Here is a 17083-nt window from a genome sequence, read left to right as displayed (position 1 = left end):
TGAGATGTCAGCTCTAAAACTACTTCTGTGTCAAACAGCATAAACCACAATTGATGCTCTGGGGGAAGTGATTCCACTGTCAGTGCATCAGATATAAGCTCAGCAGACCTGTCACATGCAGTTATGAATGGGTGAGGACAATTAAGCAACTAACAGGAATATGAGTCTCCACAAATATCCCCATCCTCAATGAGGGGGGGCCCTGCTCATCAGTGCAAATAATAGGGCTGTGGCATTCACACCTAACTTGACCCAGAAGATGTCCCCAGCTTCATAGAAGATTCCTTACCCAGCGGCAAATATAATTCAGTGGGTCAGCATTCACGTGTAGATAGGGCTAGGGACAGAAATCATGGGATCTAGTGCTGTTCCTCACACAGCCCCTGGCCCAACCTCCAGGACATACACTCACTTCCACTGACCTGACACAGTGAACACCCTTCTTCAATCCTGATGTACTGTCCACCCCTGTCCTGGAGAGACCTGACCAAGTAAGGATGGCAGAGACAAAAACAGAAATTGTGGGAAAAACTCAGCAGGTATGGTGACATCTGTGGAGAGAAAGTAAAGTTAATGTTTTGGGTCCAGTGACACTTCTTCAGAAATAAAATGATCAATGACAGTGGACTGAGAGGAGTGTGGGTCTTGCAGCTGCTCCTGAGATTCAGATTTATTTTCAAATTTACTTCCAGCTTTCTTACATTTATTACATTTCAGTCAGAAAAGCTTTTTGTTTGATTCACTTTTAGTTATTTTATATTCAATAACACAAAAGAAATTCCCAAAATGGACAGGCACAATTTATTTTATCAAACAGAGTCCTATCAATGGACTTTTTGGATAGGCCCACATGTGGGCTGTGGGAAGTTTTGCTGATGGAAAATCATTGCTGAGGGAAGTTTTGTTTCAAACCAAGTTGTGGTCACAGAACTCTTGGACAGGTTAACACGTGGTTGGCTCTGGAGTGGGATTTTATTTTTAATCAGAACATTGATAGCTGTCTGCTGACCACTTGTGCTTAATATTAGCTCTTTTGATAAAGAAATGTAGTTTATTTTAGAGTTAAAATGTCAGTGTAAGTTGCTTCTTTTTTGACTTAATGACATTGAGGACATACAAGAGACACAGAGTTAGATGGCCAGTAGATTTCGAGAGGTGATAACACAGCAGGATCAGTCAGATAGGATGACTGTCAGGAAAGGTAAGAAGGTAGTTCAGAAATCTCTCGGACTGTTGAAAGGATAATCTCTCAGAGGAAATTAGAAGGGACAGTCAGATCTCGGGCGCTAAAAATGAACCTTATGTTCAAAGGGATTTGACAACATTTAAAAGAATAATTGTTGTAGGTGATTCTCCTGTCAAGGCGACAGACAGGAGGTTCTGCAGCAGTGAGCATGGATCTAGGATATTAGACTGTTTTCTTGGTGCTAGGATTAAGGACATTGCAAAATGTTTGAAGCATACTGTTAAAGGGAATAATGAGAAACCAGATATTTTTGTACACATTGATGGGAATGACATAGTTAGGGAAAAGATTAAGTCTTCACAAAGTAATATCAAAGGTTAGGTCGAAGATTAAAAAACAGACCCACAAAAGTAATAATCTCTGGTTTACTCCCAAAGCCAAGCTCAGATGAGGGAACAAAAGGATAAAGGAGACAAATCAATGGCTGAAGAGGGATTCAGATTCTTGGATCACTGTGTCCTCTTCTGAGACAGAAAAGACCATTCACAAAGGACGGTTTCAACTGTACTGCTTTCGGGAACAATGTGTGAACAAAGGGATTGAGTTTCCAGTCAGGGATAGGAGAGAATCGTACACTAAATATAAACAACTGGATCCAAATGGATCTCTTGCACCATATAATGAGTGTCGGGGCATTCATACGAGGGCGATCAGGAAGTCAAAGAAAGGACATGAGATAGCCTCAGCAAATAAGGTTAAGGATAATCCAAAGGGATTCTATAAATACATTAAGACCAAGACAGCAACAAGAGACAGAGTATAGGGCAAAGAGATTGCCTTTGTATTCAACCTCAAGAGCTGGAAGAGATCTTAAGTGAATATTTGTTGTCAGTTTTTACTGTGGAGAGAGAAGTGGAGGTGAGAGAACGCTGAGAAATAAATATTGATGTTTTGAAAACCGTTTGCATTACAGAAGAGGAAGGGCTGGAGGTCTTTGAAAATATAAATCTCTGAGCCCTGATCTCATGAATCCCAGGACTTTGTCAGAAGTTAAGATGAAATTGCTGGGCACCTTGCAGAAACATTTGTATCATCTATAAATACGAGTGAGACGCTGAGTGAGTGGAGAGTGACTAATGTTCAAGAAGGGATGTCAGGGGAAGCCTGGGAACTTCAGACCTGTGTGTCTGACTTCAGTGGTGGATAAGTTGTTGAAAATAATTCTGAAATTTGGGATTTATATGCATTTGGAGAGGCAAGGAATGAATAGGGATAGTCAACATGGGAGACTGATCAACAAGATTAGATCTCATGGAATACAGGGAGAACCAGTTATTTGGATACAGAACTGGCTCAAAGGGAGAGGACAGTGGGTGGTGGTGGAGGGATGTTTTTCAGACTGGAGGCCTGTGACCAGTGGAGTGCCACAAGGACTGGTGCTGGGTCCTCTACTTTTTGTCATATACATAAATGATTTGGATGTGAGCATAAGAGGTACAGTTAGTAAGTTTTCAGATGACACCAAAAGTGAAGGTGTAGTGGACAGCAAAGAAGGTTACCTCAGATTACAACAGGATCTTGACCAGATGGGGCAATGGGCTGAGAAGTGGCAGATGGAACTTAATTCAGATAAATGCGAGGTGCTGCATTTTGGGAAAGCAAATCTTAACAGGACTTATACACTTAATGGTAAGGTCCTAGGGAGTGTTGCTGAACAAAGAGACCTTGGAGTGCAGGTTCATAGCTCCTTGAAAGTGGAGTCGCAGTTAGATAGGATAGTGAAGTAGGCATTTGGTATGCTTTCCTTTATTGATCAGAGTATTGAATACAGGAGCCGGGGGGGGGGGGGGGGGGTCATGTTGCAGCTGTACAGGACATTGGTTAGGCCACTGTTGGAAGATTGTGTGCAATTCTGGTCTCCTTCCTACTGGAAAGAAGTTGTGAAACTTGACAGGGTTCAGAAAGGATTTACAAGGATGTTGCCAAGATTGGATGATTTGAGCTAAATGGAGAGGCTGAACAGACTGGGGCTATTTTCCCTGGAGCATCAGAGGCTGAGGGGTGACCTTACAGAGGCTTACAAAATTATGAAGGGTATGGATAGGATAAATAGGCAAAGTCTTTTCCCTGGGGTCGGGGAGTCCAGAACTAGAGGGCATAGGTTTAGGATGAGGGGGAAAGATATAAAGCAGATCTAAGGAGCAAATGTTTCACACAGAGAGTGGTACATGTATGGAATGAGCTGCTGGAGGAAGTGGTGGAGGCTGGTACAATTGCAACATTTAAGAGGCATTTGGATGGGTACATGAATAGGAAGGGTTTGGCGGGATATGGGCCGGGTGCTGGCAGGTGGGACTCGAGTGGGTTGGGATATCTGGTCAGCATGGATGGGTTGGACTGAAGGGTCTGTTTCCATGCTATACATCTCTATGGCTCTATGACTCTAGAGATAGTCAGCATGGTTTTGTGCAAGTGATATTGTGTCTCACAAACTTGATTGAGATTTTTGAAGAGGTAAACAAGAAAATTGATGAGGGCAGAGGGGTTAACATTGTTTACTTAGACTTTGGTAAATCCTTTGACAAGGTTCCGCATTGTAGACTAATTAGTGAAGTTAGATCCCATGGGATTCCGGGTGAGCTTGGCAAGTGGATGCACAATTGGCTGAAAGGCAGAAGACAGAGAGTGACGGTGGAGGGAGGGTTTTGTTTCGGAGGCCTGTGACCAGCAGGGTTCCACGGGGATCGGGGCTGGGCCCACTTTTGTCAGTCATTTGTTTTAAAAATTTAGATAAGAACACAGAAAGAATGTTTTACAAGTTTGCGGTTGACACCAACATTGATGGTACATTGAACAATCTTAGAATACAAAGAGATCGTCATCAAATGGGTTAATGGGCTGAAGAGCGACAGATGGAGTTTAAGATAAGTGTGAGGTATTGCACTTTGTGAAAACAAACAAAGGCAAGACTTATACAATTAAAATTAGGGCCTTGGGTAGTGCTGTAGAACAGAGACCTTGGGATTCAGGCATCATCTATATATACAGTGGTTCAGCAGCAGTTGGGATATTATGTTCAGGGTGGACAGGATGCTGGTGAGTCCTCTATAGTGTCCAGTTCTGGTCACCCTGTTATTGCAAGGATATCATTTAGCTGGAGAGGGTTCAGAAGAGATTTACCAGGAAGTTGCTGAGAAAGTAGGCCTTGAGTTACCGGAAGAGGCTGGAGCGACTGGGACTTTTCTCACTGGAGTGTACAAGGTTGAGAGGTGACCTTATCAAGATCGATAAAAGCCTGAGGAATATAGATAAGGTGAATGGCAGGTGTCTTTTTGCTCAGGTGGGAGATTTCAAGACTGGGGCATATCTTTAAGGTGAGAGGAGAAAGGTTTTAAAAAGACATAAGGGGCAGTTTTTATTTTACACAGAGAGTGGTTCATGTGGAATGAGCTTCCAGAGGAAATGGTGGATGTGGGTACAGTTACAATGCTTAAAAGACATTTAGATAATTTCATGAAAAAGAAATGTTTGGAGGGATACAGGCCAAGTGCAGGCAGGTGGGAGTACTTTAGTTTGGGATTATGGTCAGTGTGGACTAGTTGAACTGAAAGGTCTGCTCCTGTGCTGTATGACTCTATAACTGATTATAGCTGGGAAAAGGTTGGTATAGATGCTGAAGATGGGGAGGTGGGTGAGGGGGCAGGAGTAAAAACTCAGTGGGAAGGGACCTCAGACAGAGAGAAAAACAATTGGACAGACAAACGAAAGGGGAAAGGTCGGCCTGGGAGAATGAACAGCTGCTGATGGGGACCATGCGTCACTGACAATGGATTGTTTTGGTCGTAGCCCATGTGATGACAAGGCCTGGTGTGTGGGGGTTGGGGGAAGGAGATAGGAGAAGGTGCTGAGGCACTAAAATTATTGACCTCAATATTGAGTCCAGAAGGTCACTGGGTCCCCAAAAGCTGGTGTGTCAATCTGGCAGGCAACTGGATGTTCAGCCTCATTTTTGTGGACGAACATTTCTGTTCTGCAAAGTAATCACCCAGTCTGTGTTTTGTTTACCCAATACAGAGTTTGAAGTGGACTGTGCAGAGTTGGTGGATTATGAGCAGCCCCGAGCCTGCGTGAGGTGGTGCTGATGGAGAGAGAAGGCTCAATATTGTGCGTATGGCAACAAATGACACTGAGTATGAATGGCAGATTTCATTCTCTAAATCAAGTCACCGTATTCCTACCAGACCATGGGCTGCTTTCTCTTGAGAGAGAGAGAGAAATGTTGGTGGTTTAACCTGAGGGCCACCGCACCTCAGTGAGGGGAGAGTTGAGAAGGAGGGTCCCTCATGGTCACCTGAGCCAATGTGGGGATTGAACCCACACGATTGGCATCACACTGCTTAGCAAGCCGACCGCCCAGCTAACTGAACCAAACTCCAGATTCCCTGAAGTGTACAACTGAATCAGATCAGATTTTCCAAATCTCAGCCATGAGGTTAGCTTTACTTTCAAATTCCAGATTTTAAAAAACATTTATTCACAGTTCACCTTCTGTTGTGATGGGATTTGAACCCATAGCCACAGACTTGCGTGTCTGGATTAGTCAACCAGCAACAGTAACAAATGTGTTGCTGGTCAAAGCACAGCAGGCCAGGCAGCATCTCAGGAATAGAGAATTCGACGTTTCGAGCATAAGCCCTTCATCAGGAATCCCCTGCTCCTGCCCCACCGAACTCATCTCCCAATACCTCGACACGGTCCTGTCCCCTTTAGTCCAAGAACTCCCCACCTACGTTCGGGACACCACCCACGCCCTCCACCTCCTCCAGGACTTTCGCTTCCCCGGTCCCCAACGCCTTATTTTCACTATGGACATCCAGTCCCTGTACACCTCCATCTCCCATCACGAAGGACTCAAAGCCCTCCACTTCTTCCTTTCCCGCCGCACCAACCAGTACCCTTCCACTGACACCCTCCTTCGACTGACTGAACTGGTCCTCACCCTGAATAACTTCTCTTTTCAATCCTCCCACTTCCTCCAAACCAAAGGAGTTGCCATGGGCACCCGCATGGGCCCCAGCTATGCCTGCCTCTTCGTAGGATATGTGGAACAGTCCATCTTCCGCAACTACACTGGCACCACCCCCCACCTTTTCCTCCGCTATATCGATGACTGTATCGGCGCTGCCTCGTGCTCCCACGAGGAGGTTGAACAGTTCATCAACTTTACTAACACCTTCCATCCCGACCTGAAATTCACCTGGACCATCTCAGACTCCTCCCTCCCCTTCCTAGACCTCTCCAGTTCTATCTCGGGCGACCGACTCAACACAGACATCTATTATAAACCGACTGACTCCCACAAGCTTATTCCTGATGAAGGGCTTATGCTCGAAATGTCGAATTCTCTATTCCTGAGATGCTGCCTGGCCTGCTGTGCTTTGACCAGCAACACATTTGCAGCTGTGATCTCCAGCATCTGCAGACCTCATTTTTTACTACAGCAACAGTAACAGTATACCACCACCTTCCTTTATAACCCATGGGTGAATGCAGGGCGCGGATAAGTCCCACATGGCTGTGATGCCTCACACAGTCAGATGGACACTGTGGGAATGTAGTTGCACTGATGGAACTATTCCTGATGAAGGTTGTAACCAAGAGGGACACATCAGACAGTTGCACCTTCCTGTTCAAGGAGATGATCTCAATGTCAGTATAACTTTGGGGCTTTTGGAGATATAACTGAATGTTCTGAGTCTGTCAATGTCTTTCAATACTGACATCAGAATGCACCTAAAAATGTCAGGACAGCATAGTACATTAAATATGGACTAAAATTAAATTTGAAACCCAAAGCTAAAACTCTACAGATGGTAGAAATTTTTAATAAACATCAAAATGCTGCAAATACTCAGCAGGGCAGAGAATACCTGTGGAAAGAAACAGGGTTAATGTTTTAGTTCCATGTCCTTTCACCAGAAAATCAAATCGCAAAACATTCACAGAATCTGTTCCACTCTCACTGTGCACCTTCTACAGGCTGAAGAATGTGGGAACGGTTTCTTACCATGTACCTGCAGCCGAGTCTCTTTCTGGATCAGATACTGAGAATCAGGTTCGAAACTGTATTCCACCAGACACAGGTAAGTGTGATTGTCCCTCACACTCAGCTGGTTTATCCTGGTCGAGGCGTTTCCCTCCTCTGGGTTCCCAATGAGCTCGTACCGATTTCCACCGTGTCCAGTTGTCCAAGTTCCCTGTGATTGGGCTGTAAATGTAACGATGTGTTGGCAGGGCTCCTTCCTCATCCAGGTAACAGTGGACAGGGGAGGGTAGTACCAGTGACTGAAGATACAGGGTAAAGTAACTGAATCTCCCTCTGTCCCACTCACCACTGAGACATTTCCTTGAGCAGCTGAGGAAAGGACAAACATCAGAATGGATGAGGTCAGTGTGCAGAAGTTCTTATTTCAATATGTTACATTCCTTTCAACTTCACAATAAAATGAACAATTAAAGACTCCACTCACATCTCTAACAGGTCTGTCCTAGACATTCCCCAACAAGAGTCACCCTGATCAAAATGTCTCCTCGTCACTCAATTTGAAAACCTTGATTACAAGATACTTCCATGATGTGGGGGTGCCAGTGTTGCATTGCGGTGGACAAAGTCAGAAGTCACACTGCACCAGGACTTCACCTGATTAAGGAGTAGTGCTCTGAACCTTGTTATTTCAAATAAACCTGTTGGCCTATAACCTGGTGCCGTGTGACCGCTGAAGGTACTTACAGATCAGATCCATTGAACCCTCCTGAATTCATTCATGCAGAACCCTCCGCCCGATGCTCAATACTAATATTCTTTAAACAAGGTCAAGGATTTTACAGCCTCCCCCTCACTCTGTTGCTCAAACACATTCAAAGTATTGACCACACTCTGTGTGAAGGAGAGCCCCCTGGTGTCATTCCTAATGTAACCATTCCCCAGCTCCAACCTGTGACCTTTGAAGTGAGCACAGGCTAATTTAAACTCAGAGTCCAGATTACATTTTCCTACACTGAGTAAAATATTTGGGTGCAGGAGGAGGGGGATAACCAGCCATGTGCCTCTTTGCTGCATGAACTTAAAAGAGGAGCTATGAGATTAAATGTTCTCTCATTCTTATTTAAATCAGTAATCTGTTATTTTGTAATTGTTCCCCTGTTTGACTTCTGTTCACAAGAGCAAATATCCTCTCAGAATCTGCATTGTCAAGCTCCTCAGGATCTTGAGGAAGGGTCACTCAGCCTGAAACATTAAGTCTGATTTCTCTCCACAGGTGCTGCCAGACTTGCTTTTCCAACAGTTTCCATTTTTGTTTCTGATTTGCAGCATCTGCAGTTTTTTGTTTGTATTTTCCTCAGGATGTTCGCTGTTTCATTAATTTCTACTTTTGTTTTATTTGGTGGGTGTCACTGGCCCAGATTATGTGCATTTATTGTCCCATCCTGATTGCCCAGGAGAAGCTGCTTTCTTCAACTGCTGCAGCCCTGAGGTGTCGGGGTTATCCAGAGTAATTTAAGGGATTGAGTTTCAGGACTTTGACCCAGCAACAGTGAAGGAATGCCAATAGACTACAAGTAGACTCAGACTACACTGCATTGACCAAGGCCCCAATAACAGTGAGAACAGTCCCAGCCCTGTCAACCCTGCAAAGGCCTCCTCAGTAACATCTAGGAGCTAGTGCACAGACGGGTCGACTAACAGCCTCACATGGTCAAACTCACAGAACCATAACTTACAATATTACAGACACCACGATGACTGTCCCTGGACACAGCCTGACCCACCACCAGGACTAACCCAGCAGAGGTGGAGGCACAGTGGTATACCATCAGGTGGGAGTTGCCCAGGGACTCCCCAGTATGAAGTTCCCAAGTTAAAGACTACATTGTAAGCCCATTGAACTTCAATCTGTAACCTCACAATCCACATTAACACCCCCCACACCAACATTCCCGTCAGGCTGGGAGATCAATGAAGAGACACATGATTTTGCTGCATGCAATACCAGGTAAAAGTGAGGGCTGCAGATCCTGGAGATCAGAGTCAGGATTAGAGTGGTGCTGGAAAAGCACAGTAGGTCAGGCAGTATCCAAGAGCAGGAAAATCACCTTTTCGGGCCGGAGCCCTTCATCAGCTACATTCCTGATGAAGGGCTTCTGCCCGAAACATTGATTTTCCTGCTCCTCAGATGTTGCCTGACCTGCTGTGCTTTTCCAGCACCACTCTAACCTTGACTGTGTACAACACCAGGCAAATTCAAATGTGTGAGGCCAACACACTGAATCTACAACATCCCCAGGACTACTTGCTCATCAAACAACAGAAACAGCACACAACAGAGCCACCCCATAACCAATGGATCAGATGGCTCTGCAGTCCTGCTATAGACAGACTTCAGTCAAGCCTTTGACAAGATCCCTCACTGCAGACTGGTAAAAATGTGAAGTCACATGGTATCGGGGTGAGCTGGCAATGTGGACACCGAACTGACTTAGTCATAGGAGACAGAGGGTAACAATGGAATGGAGGGTTGTAACAAGTGATGTTCCACAGGGATCAGTGCTGGGACGTCTGCTGTTCATGGCCTATCCAATGATTTGGAGGAAAATGTGTCTGATCTAATTTGTAATTTTGCAGGCGATGTAAAGATTGGTGGAATTAAGGATAATGAGAAGGATTATCAGAAGATTCAGCAGGATACAGATCAGTTCGATAGCAGATGGAGTTTAATCCAGACAAATGTGACTGATGTATTTTGGAATGTCAAGTGCAGGTGGAAATTAAACACTGAATGGCAGAACCCTGAGGAGGATTAATATGCAGAGGGATCTGGGTGTGCAGGTCTACAGCTCTCTGGAGGTGACAAAGCAGACAGATAAGGGAGTGAAAAAGGCCCACAGCATCATTGCCTTCATTGGAAGGAGCATTGAGTATAACGACAGACAAAGTTATGCTGCAGCTTTAAAGAACTTTAATTCGGCCACACTTGGAATATTAGGTGCAGTTTTAGTCACCACACTACCAGAAGGATATGGATGCTTTGGAGAGAGTACAGAAATGGTTTACCAGGATATTGTCTTGAATGGGGGATTTTAGCTGTGAAGAACGGGTGGATAGACTGGTTTTTTTTTCACTGGAACTCAGGAGGTTGAGGGGTGACCTCATCGAAGTTTATAAGATTGTGAATGGCAGGGATAAAGTGGAATATATGAGGCTTTTTCCCCCTAGTAGAGGGGTCAATTACTAGAGGACATGGGTTTAAGATATGGGGCTGGGGTTTGGAGAGGGTGGGGGGGAGGGTGGTGGTGGTGGTATTAAGAGATGTACAAGGCAGGTTTCTCACACAAAAGGTGGGTGAGTGGCTGCAACGCACTGCCAGTGGAGGTGGTGGAAGCAGACACTATAGCAGCATTCCAGAAGCACCTGGATGAATACATGAATAGGAAAGGATGCTGATCCTGTAAGTGAAGACAGTTTGAGTATGGAAAGGCAAAATGTGTCAGCGCTGGTTTGGGGGATGGAAGGGCATGTTCCTGTGCTGTATTGTTATTTGTTCTTCTTCTAATTATGACACTGGCATCTACCCAACAATACCCAGGTATACCCTGTCCACAAAAAGCAAGGTGGGTCTGACCAGACCAATTAAACTGATTGAAGGTATCAGTGACTGCCTTTAACATCAAGGCTGTATTTGAGCGAGTGTAGCATCAAGGAACCTGAGCCAGTGGGAAGCCGAGGGGAGAAACCTCCATGGGTTTCAGTCAGACCTGGCACAGAGGAAGATGGTTCATAGAATCCTTTCATTGTGGAAGCAGGCCATTTGGCCCTACAAGTCCACACCAACCGTCTGAAGAGAGTGATCCACCCAGGCCCATTCCCAACCCGAACCTATTACTCTACATTTACCCTGAACTGATACACCTAACCTGTATATCCATGAACACTATGAGCAATTTAGCATGGCTAACTCACCTGACCTGTACATCTTTGGATTGTGAGAGAAAACCAGAGTACCCAGAGGAAACCCACACAGACACAGGGAGAATGTGTAAACTCCACACAGACTGTTACCTCAGACTGGAATCAAACCCAGATTGTTGTGGTTGTTGGAGGAGAAAGTGGGGACTGCAGATGCTGGAGATCAGAGCTGAAAATGTGTTGCTGGAAAAGCGTAGCAGGTCAGGCAGCATCCAAGGAGCAGGAGAATCGATGTTTCGGGCATGAGCCCTTCTTCAGGAATGAGGAAAGTGTGTCCAGCAGGCTAAGATAAAAGGTAGGGAGGAGGGACTTGGGGGAGGGGCGTTGGAAGTGCGATAGGTGGAAGGAAGTCAAGGTGAGGGTGATAGGCCGGAGTTGGGGTGAGGGCCGAGAGGTCAGGAAGAAGTTTGCAGGTTATGAAGGCGGTGCTGAGTTCGAGGGATTTGACTGAGACAAGGTGGAGGGACGGGAAATGAGGAAATTGGAGAAATCTGCGTTCATCCCTTGTGGTTGGAGGGTTCCTAGGCGGAAGATGAGGTGCTCTTCCTCCAGCCGTCGTGTTGCTATGGTTTGGCGATGTAGGAGTCCTAGGACCTGCATGTCCTTGGTGGAGTGGGAAGAAGAGTTGAAGTTTTGAGCCACGGGGTGGTTGGGTTGGTTGGTCCGGGTGCCCCAGAGGTGTTCTCTGAAACGTTCTGCAAGTAGGTGGCCTGTCTCCCCAATATAGAGGAGGCCACATCGGGTGCAGCAGATGCAGTAAATGATGTGTGTGGAGGTGCAGGTGAATTTGTGGCAGATATGGAAGGATCCCTTGGGGCCTTGGAGAAAAGTAAGGGGGGAGGTGTGGGCGCAAGTTTTGCATTTCTTGCAGTTGCAGGGGAAGGTGCCGGGAGTGGAGGTTGGGTTGGTGGGGGGTGTGGATCTGATGAGGGAGTGGTCTTTTTGGAATGCTGATAGGGGAGGGGAGGGAAATATATCCCTAGTGGTGGGGTAAGTTTGGAAGTGGCGGAAATGACGACGGATGATACGATGTGTATGGAGGTTGGTGGGGTGGTAGGTGAGGACCAGTGGGGTTCTGTCCTGGTGGCGATTGGAGGGGCAGGGCTCAAGGGCAGAGGAGCGGGAAGTGGAGGAGATGCAGAGGAGGGCATCGTCGATTATGTCTGGGGGAAATTGCGGACTTTGAAGAAGGAGACCATCTAGCTTGTACGGTATTGGAATTGGTCCTCCTGGGAGCAGATGCGGCGGAGACAAAGAAATTGGGAGTATGGGATGGCGTTTTTACAGGGGGCAGAGTGGGAGGAGGTGTAGGCTAGGTAGCTGTGGGAATCGGTCAGTTTATAGTAAATGTACGTGTTCATTCGGTCGCCCGAGATAGAAATGGAAAGGTCTAGGAAGGGGAGGGAGGAGTCTGAGATGGTCCAGATAAATTTGAGGTCGGGCTGGAAGGTGTTAGTAAAGTTAATGAACTGTTCAACCTCCTCATGGGAGCACGAGGCAGCACCGATACAGTCATCGATGTAGCGGAGGAAAAGGTGGGGGTGATGCCAGTGTAGCTGCGGAAGATGGACTGTTCCACATATCCTACGAAGAGGCAGGCATAGCTGGGGCCCATGCGGGTGCCCATGGCTACTCCTTTGGTTTGGAGGAAGTGGGAGGATTGGAACGAGACGTTGTTCAGGGTGAGGACCAGTTCAGTCAGTCAAAGGAGGGTGTCAGTGGAAGGGTACTGGTTGGTATGGAGGGAAACGAAGAAGCAGAGGGCTTTGAGTCCTTCGTGATGGGGGATGGAGGTGTACAGGGACTGGATGTCCATTGTGAAGATAAGGCGTTGGGGACCAGGGAAGTAAAAATCATGGAGGAGGTGGAGGGCGTGGGTGGTGTTCCAAACATAGGTGGGGAGATCTTGGACTAAGGGGGACAGGATCATGTCGAGGTAAGGAGAGATGAGTTCTGTGTAAGCAGGAGCAGGCTCAGACAATGGGTCGGCCGGGGCAATCAGGTTTGTGGATTTTGGGCAGGAGGAAGAAACGGGCGGTGTGGGGTTGTGGGATTATGCGGTTGGAGGCGGTGGATGGGTGATCCTCTGAGGTGATGAGGTTGTGGATGGTTGGGGAAATGATAGTTTGGTGGTGGGAAGTTTTTTCTGTGGGGCAGGAGCAGGCTGAGAAAATGGGTCGGCTGGAGCAGTCAGGTTTGTGGATTTTGGACAGGAGGTAGAAACGGGCGGTGTGGGGTTGTGGGACTATGATTGTGGTTGTTGGTCAGTCATCTCAGCTCCAGAACATCCCTGCAGGAGTTCCTCAGTGTAGAGTCCTCAGCCTAACCATCTCCTGCTGTATCATCAATGACTTTCCCTCCACTATATACATGAGAACATCACCACTTACAAGCTTCCCTCCAATACACTCACCATCTTGATTTGGGAATATTTCATCATTACTTCAGTGTGACTGGGACAAAGCCCTTGGAATCCTTAACCAACCTTATCGTGAATTCCCTGCAGCTGAGGGGATGCAGCAGATCAAGAAGGCAGCTTACCATTCCCTTCTCCAGGGCAATTAGGGATAGCCAATATAGGCTGACCGAGCATGTGACACCCATGTCCCCTTGAACAATGAAAAGATAACTATATTTCCCAGTCAGGATGGTCTGTATCTGACGCCATTTTTTACACTGAGGTCATAGAGGTCACTACTTTGGAAGGTGCTGGTGGAGGAAGTGTTGCTGTCTTGCTGCAGTGTATTTTGTTGTTATTTTTATTGTTACAATACTGTTGGGGTGGGAGTTCCAGGATTTTGACCCAGTGACAGTGACAGGGCAGCAATATATTTTCCTGCACTCTTCCAGACAAGTGGGGAGTATTCCATCACACTTCTAACTGGTCAATATGCTTTGGAGTCAGGAGGTGTGTTAATTTACAGGATCTCCAGCCTGTGGCCTACTCTTGGAGTCACAATTCCATTTACACACCTGGGTTCACTCCTTGTCCACAACAGAGTGAGTCATTCAGGGGGCAGTTAAGAGTCAACCTCATTACAGTGGGTATGGGGCCGCATGTAGGTCAGACCATTAAGGATACAGATTTCCCTCCCTAAAGGAAATGAGTGAACCAGGTTTTTTTTTGTCGGAGGTGGCTACATGGTCTTTATTAAACTGGCTTTTCAGTCTAGATTCCTTTCAAATTCAAATTTCACAATCTGCCATGGATTGGAAAGTATTCCCCAGGACATTAGCCTCTGCAGATTCCTTCTCCCCCCATCCATCTATTTTCTGTTCAGCCAATAGAAAGGGAAGATAGAAACAGTGAGGTTTTCAGCCAATGCGAGCTGAGGGTTCCCTCACTCTGAGACGTGCTCATCCAATGAGGGCTCAGAATTTATGGATCTCTTTTTCTCACCCAATGCCGATAGAGCAGGACTGTCATTGGGAAGGGGGTCTTGGAGCTTGAATCCTTGATGATGTTGTGTCTGTTCCCTGTCCAAAAAAAACTGACGCCGGTCTGACCACAGCAAATGAGTGACTGTGGGAGGTTTCAGAGTCGGAAATGGATTGGTCTGTAAATCCCAGCCAGGTCTCTCCCTCTCTCTCTGTCCTTCTCACTGCCTCCTGCCTGAGACCAATTGGAAGAGCCCAGGAGTAGGAACCAACCCGAGAACTCCCGGACCTGGTGGAGCCTGTCCCCATTGAGCTGCCAGGGCACTGACACCATCAGAACATTGTTCCTCACCTTTCACTTCCAGGCTTGTTCCATACCATGATTGAAAGTTGCCGATATTGAGCTCCACACGACACCAATAGGAACCAGCATCCTCCCGGCTCAGTCCCTCCATCATTATTGAGGCATCTTTGTTGGTGAGACTCCCCACGAATCTGAATCGATTCCCACCGTCCCGCTGTCTCACATTCTCACACAGCTCACCCTGGGAATCGTCTGGACCAGGATATGTGCAGTTAAAGATTAAAGCCCGTGTTTCCTCCTTGTACCATAAGATGGAGCCGGTGAGTGTGAGGTGAGTGTCAGGGTGGGTGAAGCTGCAGGGTAAGACAGCGGAGCCTCCTTCCTCAGCCCACACTCCATCCGCGATTGTCATTGACCAACCATTAGCAGACAAAGCTGTGAGGGGGGAGAGAGAGAGAGGATATGAACACAGCACAGACACCAAACAGTGAGGTAAAACACTGAATCTGTTGTATGATGAGAAAAGATATAACATTTTTCAGTCGTGGTTTATAAACTAACCTGGGACAGTGTGGAATGAGCTACAGGCTGGAGCACAACAGGAGGTTTCAGGGGGTTTGTGGTTCGACTGTGGGTGTTTGTTGCTGTTGGTTGATGAGAGTTTTTGGTGCCTGAGAGTTTCCAGGAGACCCAGAGTGATGTGAAGAGCAGGACTCAGGGCCCTCCCTGCAGAACCTTTTCTATTTCCCATCACCTTCTACTCTAGTACCGAGCCAGCCTTCAGCAACCTGGCTCATTCATCAGGCGTAGCAGAGGGATGGGGTACACAGTGAAAGTATTGCAGAGGGTGAAGGTGATACACAGAGACATGAAGAAGGAGAACTGAAGTAAAAAAATAAATCAGTCATAATCCCAGAGAACTGCTGTCTCATTAGAGAGAGGTGACTGATGGTGATTTAACCTGAGGGCCACTCTGCCTCAGACAGGGACACGGTTGAGAACCTGAGACCCTTCATGGTCCCCACAGGCAGGATGGGAATTAAACCCGCATTGTTGGCATTACTCCACATCGCAAACCAACTGTCCAGCCAACCAAGCTAACTGATCCAACAGATGATCCAAGGAAATCCAGAAGGCAGTGTGAATATCATCAAGGGAGGGCATAAGGGAGTGTGGCATGGCTGGATGGCATTTACTTGTGAGAAAGGCAGATGAGCTGAGGGTGTAGATTAACACATTGGTATGTGATTTAGTTGTTATTGCAGGGATGTAGTTGAGGGTGGGTATAAACAGATAAAAACAGATGCTGGAAACCAGAGTCGAGATTAGAGTGGTGCTGGAAAAGCACAGCAGGTCAGGCAGCATCCAAGGAGCAGGAAAATCAATGTTTCGTGCAAAAGTCCTTCATCAGGAATCGAGGCAGGGTGCCTGCAGAGTGGAGAGACAAATGAGAGGGAGGTGGGGGTGGGGAGAAGGTAGCATCTCGTTCAATAAAGGAATGGGGGTGGGGATGGAGGTGATAGGTCAGAGAGGAGGGTGGGGGAAGGTAGCAAAGAGTACAATGGGTGAATGGGGGGGTGGAGAAGAAGGTGATTGGTCAGAGAGGAGGGTGGAGTGGATAGGTGGAAAGGAAGATTAGCAGATAGGACAATTCATGAGGGCGGTGCTGAGCTGGAAGGTTGGATCTGGGGTGAGGTGGGGGAAGGGGAAATGAGGAAACTGGTGAACTCCACATTGATGTCATGGGGTTGAAGTGTTCTGAGGCGGAAGATGAGGTGTTTTTCCTGTGAGGGTGCGGCAGTGGAGGAGGCCCAGGACCTGCATGTCCTTAGCGGAGTGGGAGGGGGAGTTGAAATTTTGGGCCGCAGGGCAGTGGGGTTGATTGGTATGGGTGTCCCGGAGATGTTCCCTGAAGTGCTGTACTAGGAGCGTCCAGTCTCCCCAATGTAGAGGACACTGCATCGGGAGCAACGGATTCAATAAATGATATTGCTGGATGCGCAGGTAAATCTTTGATGGATGTGAAAGGCTCCTTTAGGGTGGGGCAAGATTGACAGCAGAGGTGTCAATGTGTTGCTGGAAAAGCACAGCAGGTCAGGCAGCATCCAAGGAGCAGGAGAATCGACGTTTCGGTCATGAGCCCTTCTCCAGAAATGAGGAGAGTATGCCAAACAGGCTAAGATAAAAGGTA

General features: G+C 46.9%; 1 protein-coding gene across 2 annotated transcripts in view; it reads right to left on the bottom strand.

The window, feature by feature from the left end:
- LOC132821696 (sialic acid-binding Ig-like lectin 15) overlaps window positions 1–17083 on the bottom strand; it is a 56065-nt gene that overhangs the window by 19027 nt on the left and 19955 nt on the right. Inside the window, exon 1 of one of the 2 annotated variants that reach the window (XM_060834412.1) lies at window positions 7254–7545. The exons of the other annotated variant lie outside the window; for it this stretch is intronic. Coding sequence (XP_060690395.1) covers window positions 7254–7494 — 241 coding nt within the window. The 5' untranslated portion in view covers window positions 7495–7545. Of the gene's footprint in view, window positions 1–7253; window positions 7546–17083 lie in introns of those variants that run through there. 2 annotated transcript variants of the gene reach the window in all.

The sequence above is a fragment of the Hemiscyllium ocellatum genome, chromosome 2, assembly GCF_020745735.1.
Source record: "Hemiscyllium ocellatum isolate sHemOce1 chromosome 2, sHemOce1.pat.X.cur, whole genome shotgun sequence".
NCBI lineage: Eukaryota > Metazoa > Chordata > Chondrichthyes > Orectolobiformes > Hemiscylliidae > Hemiscyllium > Hemiscyllium ocellatum.
Note: the sequence above shows the minus strand (reverse complement) of the source record. Positions and strands in the feature narration are given on the sequence as shown.